Genomic DNA, 24,673 nt, shown 5'->3' with positions numbered 1-24,673 from the left:
TTTAAGAACTGACCACTCATTAACGACTCCCTATTCCCATCCCACATCACTTAGCATATTTGGCACATGTTTTATTATAATTTATTCTATATAAACTTTAACTGTAACTCTTTAAGGTTGCAGGTTCATTAAGAACTCTTGCCCACTGAAAATCTTAACTATAAATCTTTGATGCTTTGACTTAAAGAATGCTTGAGTCCATGAATTTATTCCAGATGACCCTGTCCAATACTCTGGTGCTTGAGGGTTCCCTGAACCTCTCTTAAACTGCATCATATCCACTGTGTCATCTAGCTGCCACCAAAAATGAAGGAACGAAGAAGGAGAAATTCTTTCTCTGTTTTGGCCACCACAAATTGGAAAGGATACTGACAAATGAGTGAATCTTGAGGAATATGATTGTGATGGTTGAGACTGAAGAATGCAGATAACTTGAAGGAATAATGTTTAGAATGGAGAAAAGACAAGGAAGAGGGAAAATAACTTTCTTTGAGTTCCTGAAAGATTGATAACTGGAAGATTAATTAGATATCTTTTCCATGGTATCAGAAGGCAGAACTCGGAACAATGACTCCAACTTCCAGAGACACAGACTTATGCTTTATAACACAATTCCTTAACAATTGAAACTGCCCAAAAATGAAAACAGGTTCTTTCTGACAGAGTGAGCTCTCTCAGAAGGTAAGTAAGGCAAAGGGGCGGAGGGGTAAGCATTTATTAATTGCCTATTATGTGCCAGGAAATGTGCTAAGCACTTTAAAAATCCTTTAAAAATTTTTTGATCCTTAAAAAATCTCTGGGAGGTAGGTGCTATTATCATCTTCAGCTGAGGAATATAGAGTTTAGGAAACTAAGCTACACAATGGTTGAGGGACTTGCTTAGTTCAAACAGCTAGTAAGTTATCTAAGACCAGATTGAAACTCAGATCTTCCTGGATCTAGACTAAGTGCTCTATCCATTTTGCCACATTCCTAGTCAGGATGACCACAGCATTGTAGAAGAAATTCTTGGTCATGTACAAGTTGGACTAGATAGTTTCAAGGTTCCTCCTAAAGCCTCAGATTTTGTATTTCTGTGGTCTATCTGTCATGTGTTAATAAGACAAACTGCACGTGGCATTAGATTTGAGAGCTGTCACAGAACATTCAAAGTACCACTTCTAAAATCATAAATCCTAAAAGTTGACTATAATTTGTCCTATTTTATACAGGATAGACTGAGGGGGCCATTAATAAATAATGGAATTAATTCCAGTAGAATGAGGTAACTACAGCTAATTTTAATATTGAAGGAATGTATTCAAGCATCAGTTGTTCAAAATTTAATAATGCAGCAAAAGAAGATTAAGGTATTCTCCTATATAGTTGAGGGCCAAATTATCTTTAAATTTATTACACAAACTTGTTACTCACATGTAGTACTTTTTTCTCAAAAATCACATTTGCACTGACTTTACTATATTTTCCAAGACTTAATAGTCAGTTTAGTATTATTTGGAAGGAAAATCTTTGAAGCTTTAAAACTCATATATGCATATGTGTGTATTTATATGTTTGTGAATGTATGTATGTATGTATACACACATATACAGAAAAAAGAAATATAGTTCTCTTTCAAGGTTTATTGCCAGATTCCTCCTTTCTTTTGCATATCTTAAGAATTTTGTTGGTAATTGCTTTTGATGAAGTAGAAAATAGACAGTTGTAAATTAAGAAAATATAGAATACTTTCAACTATGGATGAAACTGCACATATACAATGGATTAAGCAGCAAAAGTATAACAAAATTTAAATCATTTTGATGAAATTATTGTTGATTTTCCATAAGAACTCAGGGATTGTCTCATTTCTATGTACAATTTCAGCACATAATCTTTTTAGTGAAACTTCAAACACATAAAACTGGCAATCAAATAAAGGTCTTTATGAAAATCAAATGCACAACAAATATTCACCATCCAATGTATAGTTTGATGCTGCGATGATGTGAATGTCTAGACTAATGAACCATCAAATTATGAAGTGCTTTCATGTATTATCAAAAAAATGTTAGCTTATTATATTCTGTTTTTCACATACCAACATAAATCAGATATATAAACTGTAATTTCTTTCCTTCATTTACATAGTATTTTTTCTTTAATGAGTTTTAAATTCAAAATGTATGGCATATCTGGGGTTGTGGCATTATGATAATAATGGAAGAAAAACAAAATTGTACACCAACCAACTTTTCTAATTAGTGAATTTTACTTGTAAGAAAATATTTTTCTTTCCTCTTAACATCAGTATCAAACAATTATACTCAAAGAATGTCACGCTTAAGTAAATGATAAATAATTGATCAATCAATAAACATTTATTATATGTCTGTAGTACTTTGGTACCCAGGAACTGTACTATGCACCAAGGATTAAACAAACAAAAGCAAGGCAGTCCCTGTCCTCAAAAAGTTTACATTTCAGAAAATATAAAATACATATACAACTATATAGAAAATAGGTAATCATACTAACTAGCAATGATCTAGCTCTTTAATGTTCACCAGATTCTTTGCCTATATTAACTCATTTGGTCTTTACAACAATCCTGTGATGTATGAAGAAATAGGCTAAAAAAGGTTAAGAGCACAAGGATACACAGCTAGTAAATCTGTGTAAAAATTCAACCTCAGGTCTTCCTGACTTCAAGTCCTTCATTATAACCACTGTACTATCTAGTTTCTGTCTTAATAGCTACCATTATAGTGCTCCTTAACATTTGCAAAGACCAAAGCAAAAATGTTTGCAAAGACCGAAGCACAGTGTAGATGTATACATATGGATATATATTTATATCTATATGTAAAGATACATCTAGATGTATATCTGTATCTATCTATCTACCAAAGCACACCTTCAAACCATTGCTCATAGCATGAACTGGTCTTTCCCCTCTGATTGCCCCCTCTCATTTTTACTACATTACTTCTCACTCTCAACCACATGTCAATTCACTCGGAGAGTCACAGAATCAGAGAATCTTGGAGTTAGAAGATACCTTAGTGATGTAGAGCAAAACCTCAGTATAATATCACAAATAAGTTAACATCCATTCAATGTCTACTTGGGAATCTTTAAGGAGAGAAATCCCATTAACTCTGGACCTCAGTTTCTAATTTTATTTTTTTTGTAAATAATATTTAATTTTTTCAAATTACATGTAAATATGATTTTCAACATTCATTTTTATGAGATTTCAAGTTCCAAATTTCTCCGTCCCCTAGCCCTAACCATGACAAGCAAACAATTTGATATAGGTTATATACATGTGTAATCATGTTAAACATACATCCACATTAGTCATGTGAAAGAATGAGAACAAAAGAAAACAGCATAAAAGGTGTTTTGATCTCCATTCAGACTCTATAGTTTTCTTTTTTAAAAATTTTTAAAAATTATTTATTTTTAATTTTCAGTATTCATTTCCCCAAGAGAGTTCCATTTTTTCTCCATTTTTCCTCTCCTCTCCCTACCCTAAGATGACATATACTCTGATTATTTCTTCCTCCAGTCTCCCTTTTCTTTTATCATCCCTTTTTATCCTCTTCCCCTTTATTTTCTTGAAGGGCAAGATAGATTTCTATACTCCATTGCCTGTGTATCTTATTTCCCAGTTGCATGTAGAAACATTTTTTTTAATATTTGTTTTTAAAACTTTGAGTTCCAAATACTCTCCCTTCTTCCCTCCCCACCCATCCCCATTGAGAAGGCAAGTAATTCAATATGGGTTATACATGTGTCCTTATGCAAAGCACCTCCATAGTAGTCATGTTGTGAAAGACTATTTTTGCCACCATCCTATCACCCCACCCACTATTCTATTTTGTTCTTTGACCCTTTCCTTTACTAAAATGTTTGCTTCTCACTACCCACTCCCCCAATCCCTTCTGTGATCCTCCCTTTATCACCTTTCCTCATACTTTACTGTAGTATAAGACATACAATTGAGTATGTATGTTATTCCCTCCTCAAGCCAAATATGATGAGAATAAGATTTACTGATTCCTTCTCACCTCCCCGCTTCTTCTCCTCTGTGAAACTTTTTGTTGCCTCTTTTATGTGACATACTTTACTCCATTCAATCTCTCCCTTTCTCCTTCTCCCAATATATTCATATGTCACCCCTTAATTTTGTTAAGTGAGTTTGTCAACTCACCCTGTGCCATCTATCTATCTATCTATCTATCTATCTATCTATCTATCTATCTATCTATCTATCTATCTATCTATCTCTCTCTCTCTCTCTCTCTATCATCTATCTATCTATCTATCTATCTATCTATCTATCTATCTATCTATCTATCTATCTATCTATCTATCATCTCCTCCAACTATCCTATAGTTGAGAAAGGTCTCATGAGCTACAAATACCATCTTTCAATGTAGGAATGTAAACAATTCAACTTTGATAAGTTACTAATGATGTCTCTTTCCTGTTTACCTTTTCAAGCTTTTCTTGATTCTTGCGTTTGAAAGACTTATTTTCTATTGATCTCCTGTCCTTTCATCAAGAATGCTTGAAAGTCCTCTATTTATTTCCCCAAAGGATTATACTCAATTTTGCTGGGTAGGTGATTCTTGGTTTTATCCTATCTCCTTTTACCTCATGAATATCATATTCCAAGTCCTTTGATTCCTTAATGTAGAAGTTGTTAGATCTTGTGTTATCCTGATTGTATTTCTAAAATACTTGAATTGTTTCTTTCTGACTGCTTGGAATATTTTCTTCTTGACCCAGGAACTCTGGAATTAGGCTACAACATTCCTACTTTTCCTTTTGAGATCTCTTTCAGGAAGTGATCAGAGGATTCTTTCCATTTCTATTTTACCCTCTGGTTCTAGAATATCAGGGCAGTTATCCTTGATAATTTCTTGAAGGATGACATCTAAACCTTTTTTTTTTTTTTTTTTTTTTTTTTTATCATGGCCTTTAGGTAGTTCAGTAATTTTTAAATTATCTCTCCTGGATATACTTTCTAAATCAGTGGTTTTTCCAATGAGATATTTCACATTGCCTTCTATTTTTTTGATTCTTTTGATTCTGATTTATAATTTATTGATTTCTCATGAAGTTATTAGCTTCCATTTGCTCCATTCTAATTTTTTTAAATTTTTAATAGAAAAATTATTTATTTACTTTCAGTTTTCAACATTCACTTCCACAGAATTTTAATTTCACATTTTCTCTACATTTTCCCCTTCCCCACCCCAGAACAGCTTGTATTCTGATTACCCTTTCCTCCAATTTGCCTTCTCATCTATCATCACCCCCTTGTTATCCCCTTCCATCCCATTTTCCAGTAGGGCAAGATAGATTTCTATACCCCTTTGTCTATATATTTTATTTCCTAGTTGCATGTAAAGACAATTTTTAACATTCATTTTTAAAACTTTGAGTTCCACATTCTCTCCTTTTCCCACTCTCCAACCACTCTCACTGAGAGAGCAAACAATTCAATAAAGGTTATAAATGTGTAATCATGCAAAACACTTCCATAACCGTCATGTTGCAAAACACTAACTATATTTCCTTCCATCCTATCCTGCGCCCATTTATTCTATTCTCTCCTTTGACTTTTCCCTCTACCAAAGTGTTTACTTTCAATTACCCCTTTCCCCAATCTGTTATTCCTTCTATTATCACACCTCTCTTAACTCCTTCCTCCTTGCTTTCCTTTAGGGTAATATAAACTTCCATACCCAACTGAGTGTGTATGTTATTCCCTCCTGAAGCCAAATCTGATGAAAGGAAGACTCACTTATTCCTTCTTATCTTCCCCTTCTTCCCCTCCATTGTAAAAGTTCTTTCTTGTCTCTTTCATGTGAGATTATTTACTACATTCTACCTCTCCCTTTCTCTTTTTCCAAGTACATTCCTCTCAACATCTAATTTTCTTTTTTTCAATATCTTCCCTTTATATTCAGTTCATCCTGCACTTACACTTTCTCCATATACCCACATAAACACATAAATATATATATATACATATACACATACATACATACACATAGATGTATATATGTACATGTGTATATATATGTATGTATATATATACATACACATACTCACACACATATATACACATGTATGTGAGTGTGTGTGTGTGTGTATGTGTGTGTGTCCTCCAGCTATCCTAATACTGAGAAAGGTCTCATGAGTTACAAATATCATCCTTCTATGAAGGAATGTAAACAGTTCAACTTCAATAAGTCCCTTATGGTTTCTCTTTCCTGTTAACCTTTTCATGTTTCTCTTGATTCCTGTATTTGAAAGTCAAATTTTCTATTCAGCTCTGGTCTTTTCAAAATGAATGCTTGGAAGTCCTCTATTTCATTGAAGTTCTGTTTTTCCCCCTGAAGTATTATGTTCAGTTTTACTAGGTAGGTGACTCTTGGATGTAAATCCTATCTCCTTTGATCTCAGGAACATCATATTCCAAGCCTTTCAATTCCTTAATGTAGAAGCTGCTAAATCTTATGTTATCCTGATTGTGTTTCCACAATACTTGAATTATTTCTTTCTGGCTGTTTATAATATTTTCTCCTTGATCTGTAACTCTGGAATTTGCCTACAATATTCCTAGGAGTTTTCCTTTTGGGATCTTTTTCAGGAAGTGATCAGTGGATTCTTCCCATTTCTACTTTACCTTCTGGTTCTAGAATATCAGGACAGTTTTCCTTGATAATTTCTTAAAAGATGATGTCTAGGCTTTTTTTTATCACAGTTTTCAGGTAGTCCAATAATTCTTAAAATTATCTCTCTTGGATTCAGTTTCCAGTTCTGTTGTTTTCAAATGAGATACTTCACCTTGTCTTCTTTTTCCATTTTTTCTGTTTTATTTTATTATTTCTTGATTTCCCATAAAATCATTAACTTTCATTTGCTCTATTCTAATTTTGAAGGAATTATTTTCTTCAGTGAGCTTTTGGACCTCCTTTCCAATTTGTCCAATTCTGCTTTTGAAGGTATTCTTCTCCTCATTGGCTTTTTGGACTTTTGCCATTTTGTTCAGTCTACATTTAAGGTGTTATTTTTTCAGTATTTTTTTTCTTGGTCTCCTTTAGCAAGCAGTTGACTCATTTTTCATGATTTTCTTACATCATTCTCATTTCTCTTCCCAATTTTTCCTCTAATTCTCTTACTTGATTTTCAAAATCCTTTTTGAGCTCCTCCGTGCTCAAATAATTCATATTCCTCTTGGAGGGTTTTGATGTAGGAATTTTGATTCTGCTATCCTCCTCTGGTTGTATTCCCTGATCTTCCTTCTCACCAAAGAAAGATTCTATAGTCTGAGTTCTTTTACAATGCTTACTCATCTTCCCAGCCAAACATCTGACTTTCTAACTCTTTGTCAAGGTAGGACTCTGCTTCCAGTGGGGGTAGAGCTGGGTGTGGGTGTACTGTCCCAGGCTTCAGGGATTTTGTATTACTTTCTTGATCTCCCAATGTCTGTGCCCAGAGCTCCAGAAGTAGCCTCTCTTGCTGCTGCCACCAGTCACCACTGCCACTCACACCCTATAATCAACCCTGCAGCTGGGGCCTAACCCTCCTCTTTCATCCAGGTCCCACTGGATTTTCCCACTGACCTTTTTGGTGTTTGTGGGTAGAGAAGTCTGGCATAGCTGCCAATGATTTAATCTGGAGTCTTGCTTAGTTCAAGCATTGGTGCAGCTCACGCCAGACTGCACTCTCTCTGCTCCCTGCCCAGTGAGAAAGATCCTTCCTGCTGACTTTCCAGGCTTCACTCTGTCATTTTGTTGATTGTGGAACTGTAGAATTTGTTTAGTCATTTTTTGCAGGTATTTGGAGGGCTTTGGGAGAGGGCTCAGGGGAATCCCTGTTTTTACTCTGCTATGTTGTCTCTGCCCCCTCTTCTATTGTTCTTTCTCTGGATGTAGATGGCATTTTTCATCATGCATCTTTTGGAATTGTCTTGGATCAATGTATTGCTGAGAAGAGCTAAGACTATCATAACTGATCACCACACAATGTTGCTGTTACTGTGTACAATGTTCTTCTGGTTCTGCTCACTTCACTCAGCATCAGTTCATGTAAATCTTTCCAGATTTTTCTGAAATCTGCCTGTTCATCATTTCTCATAGCACAATAGTATTCCTTTACATTCATATGTCACATCTTATTCAACCATTCTCCAACTGGTAGGCATTCTCTCAATTTCTAATTCTTTGCCACTGCAAAAAGAGCTGCTATAAATATCTTTTGTACATGTGGGTTTTTTTCCCTTTTTTAAGGATCTTTTTAGGATGTAGACCTGTATTAGTATTGCTGGATCAAAGGATATACACAGTTTGATTGTCCTTTGAGCATAGTTCCAAATTGCTTTCCAGAATGTTTGGATCCATTCACAACTCCACCAAAAAATGCATTAGTGTCTCAATTTCCCCAAATTTCTCCAACATTTATCATCTTTCCATTTTTGTCATATTAGTTAATCTGTTAGGTGTGAGGTGGTAACTCAGAGTTGTTTTAATTTGCATTCATCTAATCAATAGCATTTTTAAAGCATTTTTTAATATGACTTTAGATTTAATTTCTTCATCTGAAAACTTCTTGTTCATATCCTTTGACCATTTATAATTAATTTCCTAATTTTAAAAAGGGGATTTCTGATTATGTCATTTGAGAATAACTCTAAGGATTAAATATTTTATTGTAGTTGTTATATCATGTTACAATCTGCCTGTTGATAATTATCACCCATTTTTCTGGTTCTATCTGCTGTGGTGAAACAGAACAAGTGTTCTGAACAAGTGTGATGATATACTTTCAAATAATAGGTATCATGATTCCCCTTCATTTTGTCTTGTCTAAGTTAAATGATGTCACTTCCTTTTAATTCGATTTTCTACATATGTTTTCAGAAGTGCTATTGCAACCCCCTGTCACTTACCTCTCACTGTTCTTTTCCATAATAGTGCCAATGTTGTACACATATCTGAGGAATCTTTGTTTTATAAAAGAGAACGTTCTTTCTGGTCTTTCTTCTGCTTCCATGCACTTTAATGCCTTATTCTATCTGAATACTGATAGTAATTTCCAAACATAAATTCTTCTAATCGTAAAATTATTGACTTAATATTGAGATCATCTAATCCATTCCTTCATTCACTGGATAGGAAACTTAAGCCATGAAACTTTAAGGGAATTGCCTAAGATTCCTCACAAAGCAAGTGGAAAAGATCAGATTCAAACCCAGGTCCTACAACTCTAAATCAAACACTGGCATTACTTGTCACACTCCCTCCATATGTGTTACTTTTGGATCTCTGAATACTTTTAAATGATGAAATATAATGATTGTAAACATCTGAATGCAATTCAAGAAGAATTCGACTACACCATGTGGACATTGGTCATTTTTTCTATTTGAATGTATAGAAAACTATATTTTTTACTATTTTTAGAAAGCAGTAATAGACTACTGCCCTTGAAAAATCAGCTTAATGAAGTGGCATCTATATCAGTAAGCACCCCAATACACACAGGAGGGCCTGCTATCACAGGTTCTTTGATCTGCTTTTCTAAAAGAAAAGGCAATTTTTAAAGGGTTAACCATTTTCTGTGATCAAGCACATATATCATTCACTTAGTTCAGGAAATCAACAGACAGAGCTTCTAAACTGTCTGATATAAGCAATACATATATCACAAATTAAGAGACAGGTCTAACTACAGGTGCCAGAGAGAGAATCAACAACATCTGAGTTTTCAAAGCTGTGGGCTCCTTAGCAGCTTTCTGCAGTTTCATTTGGCACACAAAGCATCTTCCAAAAACTAATCCCCAAAGTAAAACCTCACTCTCAGAGTATTTATACCTTTTTTTAGAGCCAAAGGGAATCCCAACCCTTGAGAGTCAGTGCCTCATTAACAAAAGGTCTGGGCCTTCCTATAAATCTTCTGTAATCAAACTGCCTTTAACGGGCAGGCCCATTAATGGGTGGGGAAGATCTTTAATTGTATTGACAATACAAATATACATACTGTTTCTAGTTAAAGAAACTCTTGTTTCTGTACTTTACTCCTAGTAAAAACTCTTGGTTGATAAAGGCAAGATTCAATAAGAGTCATTTGATTATACTAAAACAAAAACAGCCAAAGACCCTACTTTGCTTGCCCTTACAATCCACCTCTCCAGTATCCTTGGCCTTATAATCTAAATGGCCATGGATCCTAGAACAAATAGAGGCATTATACTTCTTGATTACACTAAAGCAAAAACAGCAAAAGATCCTATTTTGCTTGCCCTTACAGCATCAAAGACATTTGAACAAACCTCCATTGCCTGACACTAATGCCAACCTTGATAGAACTTATGTTTTTAAGTTCAAGATGGTAAATAAGCATATTTCAGATTTCACTGGGGTTGGGGTTGGAGGTAGAGACTCAGACATTATCTCATTCAACCATCATCCCAAATATAAATCCTTTCCACTATATCTCCAATAAGCTGTTATCTTATTAAGTTTTCCCATTGTTCCATTGACAACTCTCTCACTTTCCTATCAAATAGTTAATTCTATTTAGGAATAACTAATTGGGAAGATTTTTTTCCTCTATTAATTGGGTTGAAAAGTTCTCCCCTTAACATTTTACAAGTAGTCCTAACAAATCCTTCTAAAGTCAAATAAAACATATTTAATTCCTCCTTATAAATGAAAATTTATATTAAATTATTAATTATAAATAAAGTATTTATTAAGCACCTACTATGTGTTAGGAAACAATATTAGGCACTAGAAATACAAGAAGTTTTCTGTCTTCAAAGAGCTTACATTATAATATGGAAATACAACATATAAATGAGAGGAAAAATGGGTGGTGTTGGAAAGGGCACTTACAGGTTATAGTTTGAAAAGGGCCAGAGAGTGAGGTGCAGGCCTAGACCTAGGAAAGATAGTGAAAACTGAGAAAGAAGTCAAGGACATGAACAGAATTTGGAAAAGTTAGATATGATAGATCTTTGGAGTAAAATTAATGGGAGGAAAGAATATATCTTTTTGTCAGCTGTACAAAGCACCTTCAGAAAAATTGACCACATCTCTAAACTTGTGTAAGAACCTCACAAACCAATGCAGAGAAGCAGAAATATTAAATGCACACTTTTCAAATATAAACTGTTTGATAAAATACATGTAAAGAAGGAATCCTATCAAATTTCTTTTATGACACAAATATAATTTTGATTCCTAAACCAGGGAGAGCAAAAATGAGGGGAAAAAAACTATAGGCCCCTTTCTCTAATAAATACTGATGCAAAAATTTTAAATAAAATACCAGCAAGGAGATTACAGCAATATATCACAAAAATCATATATTATGACCAGGTGGGATTTATACCAGGAGGGCAGAACTAGTTCAATGTTAGGAAAACTATCAGCATAAATTAGCATACGTATAACAAAAATAAGAATAATAGCCACAATAGGCGAAGAAAAAGCTTTTGGCAATATACAACAACTTTTCCTGTGAAAAACACTAGAAAGCATAGGAATCAATGGAGTCTTTCTTAAAATTATAAGTTGGATCCATTTAAAACCATCAGCAATCATTATCTGCAATAGGCGTAAACTTGAAGTTTCCTCAGTAAGATCATAAGTAAGACAAGTATGTCCATTATCACCACCATTATTCAATACTCTATTAGAAATGGTAGCTACAGCAATAAGACAATAAAAGGAAATTACAGGAATAAACCTAAGCAACGAGGAAACAAAACTATCAATTTTTGCAGATGATATGATAACGTACTTCAAAAACCCTAGAAAAGCAACTAGAAAACAGGTTAAAACAACAACTTTAGCAAAAATTCAGGAGAAAAAATAGACCCACGTAAATCATCAGCATTTCTATATACTACTAACAAAACCCAGCAGGAAGAGAAAGAAAGAGAAATTTCATTCAAAATAATGGCAGACAGTGTAAAATCCTAGGAATTCTACTTGCCACAACAAATCTAGGAACTATGTGAACACAATTACAAAACGCCTTGCACATAAATGAAGACAGATCTAAACAACCAAAGAAATTTTAATTGCTCACAGGTAGACTGAGCCAATATAATAAAAATGGCAATTCTACCTAAATTAATTTTATATTCAATATCATAACAATTAAACTACCAAAGGATCATTTTATGGAACTAGACATAATCATAACAAAATTCATCTAGAATGACCAAAGGTCAAGAATATCATGGAAACCAGTGAAAAAAAATGTGATGGAAGGTGGCCTACCACATTACAAAGTAGTAATCATTGAAACAATCTAGTACTGGTTAATAAGTAGATTTGTGGATCAGTACAGATGTGGATCAAAACACAGTAAGAGAGGACAATAATAATCTAGAATCTGATAAACTTATAAACCCAAGATAAAAGCTTTTAGAGTAAGAACTTTGACAAAAATTTCCTGGAAAACTAGAAAGCAGTTTGGCAGAAACTAGGCATAGACTAATATCTTATATAGTACACTAAAATAAGGCCAAAATGTGTACATAAAGGGTGACATCACAACAAACTAGGGGAGCATGGGAAAACTTATCTGTCAGATCTATGAATAAGGGAAGAGTTTATGACCAAACAAGAGATAGAAAGGATCACCGGGAAATAAAATGGATAATTTTTGTTACATGGAATTAAAAAGTTAATTAAAAATGAAAGACCAAAACCAATGCAGTAAAAATTAAAAAGAAAGCAGAAAACTAGGGAAAATTTTAAAGTAAGTTTCTCTGAAAGAAGTCGCATTTCTCAGATACACAGGGAACTGACCCAAACTTATGAAAATATGGATAATTTCTCAATTGCTAAATGGTTAAAGCATATAAACAGGCAATTTTCATAAGAAGAAATCAATGCTATTATAGTAGTATAAAAAAATACTCTAAATCACTATTGATTAGAGAAATTCAAATTAAACAACTCTGAGGTATAACCTCATAACTGTCAGACTGACTAACATGACAGAAAAGGAAAATGACAAATGCTGGAGGCAATTTAGAAAAACTAGGACACCAAGGCACTTTTGGTGTAGTTGTGAACTAGTCGATCATACTGGAGAGCAATTTGAAACTATACCAAAAGGGTGATAACACTTGATACTACATCTGCATCTCAAAGAGAGAAAAAAAAAGGGAAAAGACAAGTATGCATAAAACTATCCATAGCCATTCTTTTTGCAATAACAAAGAATCAGAAATTGAAGAGATACATGTTAATCGGGGAATGATGAAAAAAGTTATATGATTGTGATGGAATACTATTGTGCCGTAAGAAATGAGTAGGGAAGTGGTTTCAGAAAAACCTGGGAAGACTTCTATGAACTGATGCAGAGTGAAGTGAACAGAACAAGGCAAACACTATACACAGTAACAGCAATAGTGTAAGGGTGATCAGCAATGTAATGATTCAAGATAATTCCATAGCATCCATGATGAAAACCACTCTGTTCTTCCAGAGAGAGAACTGATGAACTTAGTGCAGATTGGAACATTCTTTTCTTCATTTTATGTATTCTTACTTTCATTTTTTGCACAGTAGCTAATATGGAAATGTTTTTCATGACTTCTCATGTATAATTATGATTGATATAATAATTTTCATGACATCACACATATTGCTTGTCTTCTCACTGTGCGAGGGAGGAGCATATAGGAAGAAGAGTATTTGGAACTCAAAATCTAGAGCTTAGATATAAAATCAATTTAAGGTTACAGTGTGACATAGAAGTCAAAAAGGCTAATGTAAACTTATGATGCATTTAGACAAAACGTATATAAGGATATGGTACATAATACTCTAGCTGTCTTCTGCTCTGGTGATATTTTAATGAGTACTGTATCCACTTTGGGGTATAACATTTTAGGTTGAATTTGACAAGTATCAAATTCTGAATAATTTCAAAATTCAGAATTTTGAAGAGCTCAAAGACCAATCCATATTAGGAATGGCTGAAGAAACAAAGAACATTTATTCTGGAAAACAAAAAAAACTTGGGGAACATGACAACAATCTTTAAATTTATGAAAGACTGTGAGGGAGATATGTAAAATATGATAGGGGTCTGATATTTGAACCACTGCTCCTAGTTAGAGAGAAGTTTAATAAAAGGAAAAATTTTCTAAAACTTAGAACTAGTGGAAGATGCTAAAATGCCAAGTAATACCTTTCCTCTCACTGGATTTTCAAGTAAGAAATTGTTCTAAATTTTAGTAGTCCATTTTCATTTTTCCAAAACAAATGACAGTATGCTATTTCAGAATCCATTTATACTTTCCAGGACTTTTTAACACATGACATAATTTTAGGAAGTCACATTTTTAAAATATTAATACTTTCTGTTATATTTTATGACTTCTGTGAGTGTATAAAAATTATCTAAACAACTTATATTGCTTTAAAAAAAAGTATGATATAGTGGAAAGATTACTGGGCTTAAGAGTGGAAAAACTAGGTTCAAATTCCATCTCTCATAAGTCACTTTCCTCTGGCCCTTAGTTTCTTCATCTATAAAAGCAGGTTACTAAGATTTATACTACACTTGCTATGAAGAAATGAATTTGAATCCCCTCCAAATAATAATAAATAAATTATTATTTTTATCAGTGAGCCAAAGCTTCAGAATATCTTAAAGGTGGTAGGGTTTTTGTTTTTGTTATAAATCTTTAGACTGTGAATACAAGTGGCCTATAGATCACATTACCTTCCCAGCATGCTAATAAGGACCAAAACAAGCTGCTCTTCCAAAAATCAAGGAATCCCAGTGCTATGTAATAAAAACAAACAAACAAAAATACACTATTCTCCTTTTAAATACTGAAATACCAACAAAATAGAAGTTTGATTAACAATAAACACAGGAATACTTCCATGGGAAGTGTTGAGTGATATATAATAAGGGTATGTGAAGGATACAATCCAGACAGCTTGAAAGAGGTGTTCAGAATTCATTTTTTAAAAATGTATATGAATACAGTATTGATAATATTATATTAATATGACAATACTGGCACATATCTATACTTTGTCAACTTGAAAATCGCTTTAAAATAAATGGCAAAAAAGAGTAATTTCTAAATATTATGAACAGCACTGTCTTAAAAATAATGAGCTCCCCTGCTTTATCACTGGGAAACCATGTTTTAACAAAATATAATTTAAATCAAATTCCCTATAAAGAATATTAAATAATCCCAGAAACACATAATCATCTTTTCAATTAATCATAATTCATTTCAGCAAGGCACTGTGCTAAACACTAGACTATCAGGATAGAAAATGACAGTCTTCCTTCAAGGAACTTAGAGCCTAGTGGGAAGAAATAACCATATACAAAGCTAACTACAATCAATCAATCAAGAAGCGTTAATTAAACACTCTATGTGTCAGCTGCTGGGGATAACAAAGAAAAAACAAGCATAGTCTTTAGATTCCTTACCTACACACTCTACTCTCATCTAAAGTCTCACCTTCAAGAGACCTTTCTCAGTCCTTATTAATCTTAGTACCCATCCCTCTGAAACTACCCCAATTTAACCTGTATAAATCTCGTCTTACATACAGTGGTTTTTATATGGTCTTCCTATTGTACTGTGAGCTCCTTGAGATGAGGGACTGTCTTTTGTTAGTTTGTTTATTTGGCCTTTCTTTGTATCCCCAGCACATAACAATTTTTTTAGAACTTACAAGGAACTTAATAAATGCTAATTGACTAACTGACCCTCAGGGAACTTACATTCTAATAGGAAACAAAACATGTACAAAGCAACCTTATAGAGGAAGTAGTAGCTGGGAAGACTAGGAAAGGCCTTTTAAAGATGGCATTGAAGGGACTTTTGAAAGAAGCCAGGAATTCTGTTAGGGCTTCCTTAATAAAAGTTTGAATGTGACAAGTTCCCAAAGCAAGTCAAACAGAGTCCTGGACATTTGAGACAGGTCACTTTCAGGAAGGAGTATGAGGACAGCATCTGAACTGGAAATCAAAGAATCAGTAACAGTAGGAGTAGTAGTAATAGCTAACATGTATATTGTAGAGCATGTACTTTATATAATGTAGTATAAATGTATCTATGTGTGTCTATGTGTATATATATATATATCTGTATGTGCATATGTACATATATATGCACATATATATTATGTCACAAATATGTGAGTCACTTCACATTTATTCATTTATCCATCATATACATGTGTATGTATACACACATTTATATCTATATATCCCCATTTTATAGATGAAGAAACTGAGAATGAGAAAAATAAAATAATGTTTATAGACAGCTACAAATGAAATGCATTCTAAATATGAAGAGTAGTACTGCAGAAGGCAATCTGGTTTCCATTTAATTTCAGTCAATTAATAATTATTTATTAAATTCCTACTACGTGTCAGGCATTGTGCTAAGTTCTGATGACACAAAGAAAGCTGACAGACATTTCCTGCTCTCAGGAAGCTCAACATATTATATGAAAATTACTCTTTACAAACAACACATATGTACAGGAAAAAATGGAGATAATCCACAGGGAAGACATTAACATTAAAGGGGGATGAGGAGAGGATTCTCATAGAAGGAACAATTTTAGGTAGAATTTGAAGGAAGCCAAAGAAGCCTAGTCTCACGATTTCTATTTGAATCATACTAAACTGCTAACTGTTTCCTATGTGTGTCATTCTATGTCCTATGTCCAATATTTTCCCATCTGCTCCCCGTATAGGAAATGTACTTCCTGTTCAGATTTGTCTCATTGAATCCCTAAATTCTTTTTCAACACATCTCAGGTGCTATCTTCAAGAGTAGACCTTTTCTCATCTCTTCATTTGCTAAAAGTCTCTCTCTCCAAATTGCTTAGTGTATGCTTACTTGTTTATGGGTAAAATGTAACTATGTCCACATCAATTCCTTACTTAATAAATTCCAGTGGCTCCCTATTACCCCCAAGTTAAATATAAAATGACATTTAAATTCTTACAACTTTGCTCCAATCCAACTTTTCAGACATTTCAAATTATGGGGAAAAAATTCCCAGACAACACAACTGGCTCTTCAGTTATAGAGAAAATAGAGACTGTTTTATTTCTCCTTTCTGTGTCCCCAAAATCTAGCATGATGTCTAGCATCTTATAGGTGTTTACCAAACATTTAGATGAGGAAAAAATTAGCCTTAGGTTTAAAACATATCACATAATCCACACAGGGGTCACTAACAATAAGTCAACTAGCTGGTGAAAAAGACAGAATTTAGCGTCAAATTGTAATTGTAGCCGATCTGTAGCAATACCTTTCCTCCAGTCCCATAGTTTGGATGAATTATTTGGGTGAATAGAACAAGGCTGACTACATACTTTTCTCTTATCTCTTTTTAGAGTCAAAAGCTTAGTCTCTTTTACCTGTTTTTTTCTACTTGCCAGATGTAGAATTAGTAATGTGAGTTTGTCTGGATTGGAAATGTGCATAAGTGAAAGGTTAGGGAAGGACCTTTCTTTTGGAAATTTTAATTTGTTGACCCCAAATTCCTTACTTCATTGCCTTGGATGATTCTGTGTGTGTGTACGTGTGTGTGCATGTGTGTGTGTGTGTGAGTGTGTATGTGTGTGTGTATAATTCTTCAGGTATGTGGTCTTTCTGAAGGGAAAGAGAATAGGAAGCCAAAGCTTTGGGTGAGTAATCATTTGTAACTAATGTTTAAAATATATATAATTGTTGATTTATCAATTCAAATTCATTTTTTCTTTTTTTATTGTTTTCCAAAATACTTACTGGTATAAACAAGTTGAAAGCCTTCATCAGTACCTTCTGAATCAGAATTAAACTCTAGCCATAGTTGATTTGACGTACTACTGAGTGTCAGTCCTCTCATCGAAGCGCCAGTGAAAGCACCCAAGAGGTGGGTTGTTTTATCTTTTCCATCATATATCTGTAAAATACATACATATATGCTGACAATTAAACTCAGAAATAAACACAAAACACATTCTGTATTTCCATTAAGAAGGTAGTATCATCAAAATATTATGTTTTCCCTAAAGCAAGCTACTTTGCAGCATCATTTCTTCTAAACTGCAGCTCAAATATATTCTGGCTTTTGGGTGTTTTTTTTTTTTTGAATGTCAGAAAATTCATTATTCTGTGGGTATATATTTCTTAGGGCTCATTTTAAAATTGCAAGTTTAGACTTGACAGTAATTTTTAAAAGCCTAATTCAACCCACTAACAGTATTTATTTTTATTAGGTTTGTTCTCTCCAGAGTTATTTCCTGACAGTAATTTGGAAAAGCACAACATCACTTTATGGCCACTAAGTTGGCAGGGAATGCAATAATGCACTAATTCCTAACACTGAAAGAGAGTAGCTTGGATATGAAAGAACCTGAAATAATGAGAAAAAAATGAATGAATGAATCAAAGAGTTTTTATCAAGCACTTAATATATGACAAGTACAGATAAATTTCTATTTTTTAAATCAGTTATTGTCATTATTCTTAAAATAAACTATTAAATATGGGCAGTGTGGTTTCATGGTTCAGGCATCTCCCATACTCCAAGACCAACTTTTTTATCTAATTCAACCTTAATTCAGAAAGATGAGCTGCTTTTGAGAAAATACCACTTTAGTATCTATGACTATAAAATGCACAAGATATTCATGTCTGCAGTGAATATAAATGTGCATGATTCATAATAATGCATACACAATTTATATGAACTGATACACTAAAAGGAAAACTACCTTAACAAAAATTCATTGGATTCAATTCATGACGAAGTCTGCTATAGGATTAGTAAAGATGGATAAATTTCTGCATTCTGTTATTTTTTCAGTGGTATGGAGTCATTGACAAGAAATTAGGTTTACTCTGGTTAAATGGGTTCTGGTATCATAAGTTTAGGCCTGTGTATGACCTGCAATAATGATCTTCAGCAGACTCCAAATAAGGAAAGAAAATTTTAAATTAAGCCAAAGAAATTATGCATGTTCTATAATCTCAGGGAAAGTGATGAGAGTATTTCCAATCCTCCACAAAAATTGTTTCTGCTATGCTTGTGAAGTTTCATAACAAAGAGTAATGGAAAGAACCCTGTATTTGTGGTTAGAAAATATGGATTGTAAGTCAGGGTATTCAACCCCGTACTTATGTTCTCTTGTGTTCTACACAAGACTTATAGAATTTTGGAGTTAAAAAGGAGCTCAGTGGATATCTCCAGGAAGTTAATTTCCCTCTCTTTCTCTGGGATTCACATTCTTAATCTGTAAAACGAGGTATGGATTGGATTATTTTTAAAGTGTCTTTCAATTCTAACAACCTATTAATCTATATATATTTTAACAAATTATCAATGGCAAGGGTAATCAAATTTTAATGATAGGTAACAAAAACCCCATGCATTTTATTAAAACTGAAACAGATATTAGGTATACCTCATTTTAGCAATTATCAGAAAATATATATAAATCTCAATTGGCATTTATATTCCATGTATTTTGCTCATTCATTTGCTTACATAATCTCAATATTTGCTTTTTTAACTTATGTAATGGCTGCATAGTTTCACAATTTTGGTTATTCCCCCTAATTATAATAAATACACTCAGTTCAAAATTATTTATTAAGCACTCCCACCTCCACAGTTGACCGAAAATTTTCTGAAAAATGCTAAGATTCTAAGAATTTGTTGACAAAAAAATTCACCATCCTGTGGACAATATGGTGATTATGCTCTAAAAATTCTATGCTCTACCTCAGACAAAACTTTAAGGGGTTCAAATAATTTTACATACTTTCTTTTTAATGCAAGTGAGCTTCAAAACAGTTCTGTCATCAACATAAAACACATGTGGCAACTCATTGGAAGAGGTACAGTACTTGTGAAAGCAAACAAAAGAACTACTCAGTTTCCACTCTGGAAGTCCCTACCCATGCCTTTAGGTTCATCTAGGTTTTTCCACATAAAGCTTAAGTTTCCCCAGGCTCAAATGTTTTTGGCCTGAAATTCTATCTCAACCCTCTCTGTCTAAAAGGAACCGGTAAATGCATGGAATACTCCAAGACAATGCCTGTTGCTGTGTATGGTGGCCCTGGTCCGTAATCTTGCTATCATGCAAGTTTTAGTTTTCGTGTGGGAAGTGAATGATTTTCTTCAACTTACGTTCATTCTTAGCTTCAGAAGTCCTGAAATACTACACATCATACCATGCCATATATTCTCTGCTACCTTCATTTCTTTCCATCTTGTTTTTTTTAAATATCTAAATTGTTTATAGAGTTTCCAGTGAATTCACATCATCCTCTTTAAACTTTACACCTTTATACCTCCTTTTCATCATCATTGGACTTTTTTTTCTTTATGACTTCAGAATTTCATTCTTTAGAATTTCCTATCCCACTTGGTCAGAATCCCACTGCAGAATTTTAGTCCATGGAATAATACTTATCCTATACTGCAAAATAACATAATTTGATAAGTATGTATTAAGCATTAAAAAGGACAAAAAAAAATAGCCCCTTCCTTTGAGAAGCTTACATTCTGCTGTTCTTCCATAATCTAAGGTATATATCAGAAAATCCCCAGCTTTCCTTTCCTTTAATTATAACTTATGAGAGAATAGTCATCTTCTCAGTCTCCATTATTTCCCATTACACTATCAATTTATTTTCTTTTGTTGAAATTCAGATCTAGAATTAAACTGCAGTCAAACAAGTGAAGAAATTATTAGCTGCATTGCTTTTATCAGAAAGACAGCTCCGGTAGATACCAAATTATTGGACTCAACCTTTACTACTGTATCATAAGCTAGTCTTATGAATCTATTTCCCAAACACCTCATTTGTTTTCTCTTTGGTTTGCAGTGTATTACAGTGACACAATCATCTCTGTTTCTGTCTTTGTTGATCTTTACTCAGATTTTTTTCCCTCTTTTGGTTTCTGAATTTCCTTACATGATATATTCATAATATGCAATTCCACTACACATTCGGTCTTATGTATTTTATTTCTTTTGAATGTCACATTCAACAAAGTCTCATTGAGATGAGAGGTCAGCTTTGCCTTTTCATCTGGACTACTGAAATCAGGTCTGACCAGAGCAGAAGAGAATATAAATTTAGCTAATATAATTCTAAACTGTAATAAGAGAGGTATAGTATACAAGATCAAGGAAGGGATACCCCACTGAACCCTATTTTTGTCAGATAAACTCTGAAGTACGTTGTTCAGTTCTTGGTTTCAAATTTTAGGAAGGACAATTATAATAAATCAAAGGTGACAAATTCAGATGAGGTTGGATACAAAAATTATCCCAAATGAGAATCAACTGAAACAAGTAAAGATCTTTATTCTGGAGAAGAGAAACTTTAGCTGGTGACACTTCTATAAGTATATTAAAGGTGGCACGTGGAAGTGGAGTTAGACTTGTTTTGTTACTGAGAACAAAACTAGAAATTCTTGGTGGAAGATGCAAAAATACAAATTTAAGTTTGATTCCAGGGCAAGAAGTAGCAGCAGCAGCAACTACCACTTCCTGACAATTAGAACTTTCTTAAAGAAGTCTGAGTTACCCTCCAGGAGATAGTTGATTCCTTATAACCTATCATCTTTGTTCAGGTAAAGATTGAAAATAAATGGTCTCTGAAGTTCCTTTTAATTTTTAGATTTTGTGTTATCATACTTCAGTGCTAACTTTTTATCACGTATGTTCAACCACATTTACGTTTATCTTTTCAAAGACACAGGTAAAGGCAATCTTTACAATATGTCATAAATTTTTGTTTTAATTGTCTGCAAAATGCTGAAGACTATAAGACTCCTCTATCATAATAGCTAGTAAATTACTTATTTATCCCATTATTAATAATAAGGACATACAATGAACAAGAGTTAATTTGCCTTAATCAACACAGAGATTAAATTATTCACCAAGTAAACAAATGCAAACAAATGATGTATTGTCAAATAAACATTCTGAGTACCTAATTCATTATTGCAAAATAGACAAGCTATAAAAATCCTTATCTTTCCCTTCAAAGAAATTGCCAGATATCACCCACCCTTTTCTTTGACACTGTCAACATTATTTGCCTCCATATAGAATCCATCATCTATTCTATTGCATAAATGAGTATTGTATTAAATCTTTGTCATATTCGTTTGTCAGCAAATCATAAATGGTCAGTGATCAGAATAAGGGAAGAAGGAAAACAAAGGAATTTTCATTAGTGATGATTTCTCCTATGATTCATAATCAGTCAATAAATATGCGTTAAGCACCTGTTATGTCCTAGACATTGTGCTAAGCACTAGGGACATAAAAGGATAAAGCAGATTCCACTGATATCTATAACGTGTATGATGAAGGAGCTTTTTCTGTTCCCTGAGGGAAAAGAATAAAATATCTTGATTTACTAAACACTTTTTCATTCAAACCCAGAAACATATGAAAGATGTAGTAAGGTATTTAAAGCTATGCCTATAAATCTAAACAAGGAGAGAAGAGTCAAAGAAGAAAAGGTTAAGGGGAACAAGAAGAGGTGTGGAAAGGGGAAAGGAGGAAGGGAAATGAGGAAGAGAGCACAGTTGAATTCAATCATTAAAAGTATCTGAAATGCAATAAATGGTCTTTGTTCATCCCCTGGGCAGCTAGGTGGTGCAGTAGATAGATCAGTGGCCCTGGAGTCAGCAGGATCTGAGTTCAGAATCTGACCTCAGACACTTGCTAGTCATGTAACCCTGAGCACGTCTGTTACCCCTGTTTGTTTCAGTTCATCATCTATAAAATGAACTGGGGAAGGAAATGGCAAACCACTCTAGTCTCTCTGACAAGAAAACCCCAAATGGTATTAATAAGAATCAGACACAACTGAAAATTAGTAAATAAAAACAAAATCCTTCCATTAAAAAAAGAATTTAAGCTTTCCAAAGGCCAGCACATCAACTTTCAACTCATATATCTGAGATCCAGAAATTTCTAACTATTTTGGTTTTGTGGGTTTAAGCCTTTCCAATTAGGAAGAAACAAGAAAACTGATCAAGAAAAAAATGAAAATCGAGTAGATTATGTTTTTAATATCTCATTCACTAGAGACAAATGAACATGATATGAAACTGCTCATACCTCTTCTAGTACCTTTCCCTGGCCTCCCAATGATCTAAAATTTTCCTCCTGGAATACATATATATGGTCTGCCTGCTTTCAAAATGCCCAGAGTTCCAAAATTATTTCTCCCATCTAACCTATTCTCAGTGAGCATATTTGCATGAGGTATTAGGAGTAGAAAAGTAAGACGATTAAGTGAATCTGGTTGCTTGGTTGGTTGTCCTTAGTTCTCAAAAAGGACCAAAATGACATCACTATGTTGAAGTAAAGTTACAGAGCATCCAACTGTGGCTGATCAAATTAACATGTGCTCGGGATGTTCTACCACAGTTCGGGCACAGAAGGTCCATGGGAGTATTTAGGGTGGATTCACTGGCAGGCTCACCATGTTGTTCAAATGCAAAATGTATGCTTGCCAAAAAAACTGTTTTATGGAGAATTCTCACAGGGCAAGCATTGACATGGTGGTCAGAAGGATCAATACAATGACGCTCTCAAGGTCTCTCTTACAAACTTTGGAATTCATTGTGTTACATGGGAGAAACTGGAACAGGACCCTCACCAGCAAAAGTGCTATAATCTATGGATAAAGCAGAATTGAAGCAGTTCAAAAGAAAGGCGAGATTTTCAAGTGAATCCTAAGTTTTGATATTCTACCTCAACTCTCTTAAAGATATTTGAATTTGAAAAGATGTTTGAATGAATAATTTATCAAATAAATCCTTAAGTGTTGAAATTTAGATATAGTACTACAAAATGAAAAAAAAATAAAGGTACTGTGGGCAAAATCTTCCAGCAATTTTGGCCCTATCAACACATATATATATATATATATATATATATATATATATATATATATATATATATATATATATATATATATATATATATATATATATATATATATATATATACACACACAAACTAACATATATATATATACATATATATATAATGCGTGTATATACATATATATGTGTGTATGCATATACATATATACATACATGTATTTACTCATAGTGTTGATATTATGTTGTTCTTACCCTTTATGTTGTTACTGCTACTACTGTTATGATGTTCAGTGACAACAAATAGTTTAATTTCCTGGTTCCTTTTTCACTACAATTTCATTTATTGTGACTTGACCATAATCTTACTTTCAAATCTTTGGATAAAGGAAGAATTTATGACCAAACCAGAGATAGACAGCATTATGAGATGTAAAACAGTAATTTTGATTATATTAAATTATATAGATTTTGCAGAAACAAAACCACTACAACCAATATTAGAAGGAAAGCAGAAAACTGGGGAATTTTTTTTTAACAGGAACTGACAAAGGCCTTGTTTCTCAAATATATGGAGAATATATAATAATACAATTCATTCCCCAACTGATAGTCAAAGCTTATGGATAGGCAATTTTCAGATGAAATCAAAACTATAGTCATATAAAAATGCTTTAAATCACTATGCATTAGAGCAATGGAAATTAAAACAATGCTTGAGGTAACACCT

The 24,673-nt window shown here is 33.4% G+C and overlaps 1 protein-coding gene across 3 annotated transcripts in view; it reads right to left on the bottom strand.

Annotated features, from left to right (window-relative positions):
• Window positions 1-24,673, bottom strand: part of CSMD3 (CUB and Sushi multiple domains 3) — a 1,632,969-nt gene that overhangs the window by 396,961 nt on the left and 1,211,335 nt on the right. For all 3 annotated transcript variants that reach the window (XM_072603249.1, XM_072603250.1, XM_072603251.1), the window contains one exon: window positions 17,823-17,979. In XM_072603249.1, the coding sequence (XP_072459350.1) occupies window positions 17,823-17,979 (157 nt within the window). The remainder of the gene's footprint in view (window positions 1-17,822; window positions 17,980-24,673) is intronic.

Source organism: Notamacropus eugenii, chromosome 4 (genome assembly GCF_028372415.1).
Source record: "Notamacropus eugenii isolate mMacEug1 chromosome 4, mMacEug1.pri_v2, whole genome shotgun sequence".
NCBI classification, from domain to species: Eukaryota; Metazoa; Chordata; class Mammalia; order Diprotodontia; family Macropodidae; genus Notamacropus; species Notamacropus eugenii.
The sequence above is the reverse complement of the archived record's forward strand: the minus strand, read 5'-3'. Positions and strand labels throughout refer to the sequence as shown.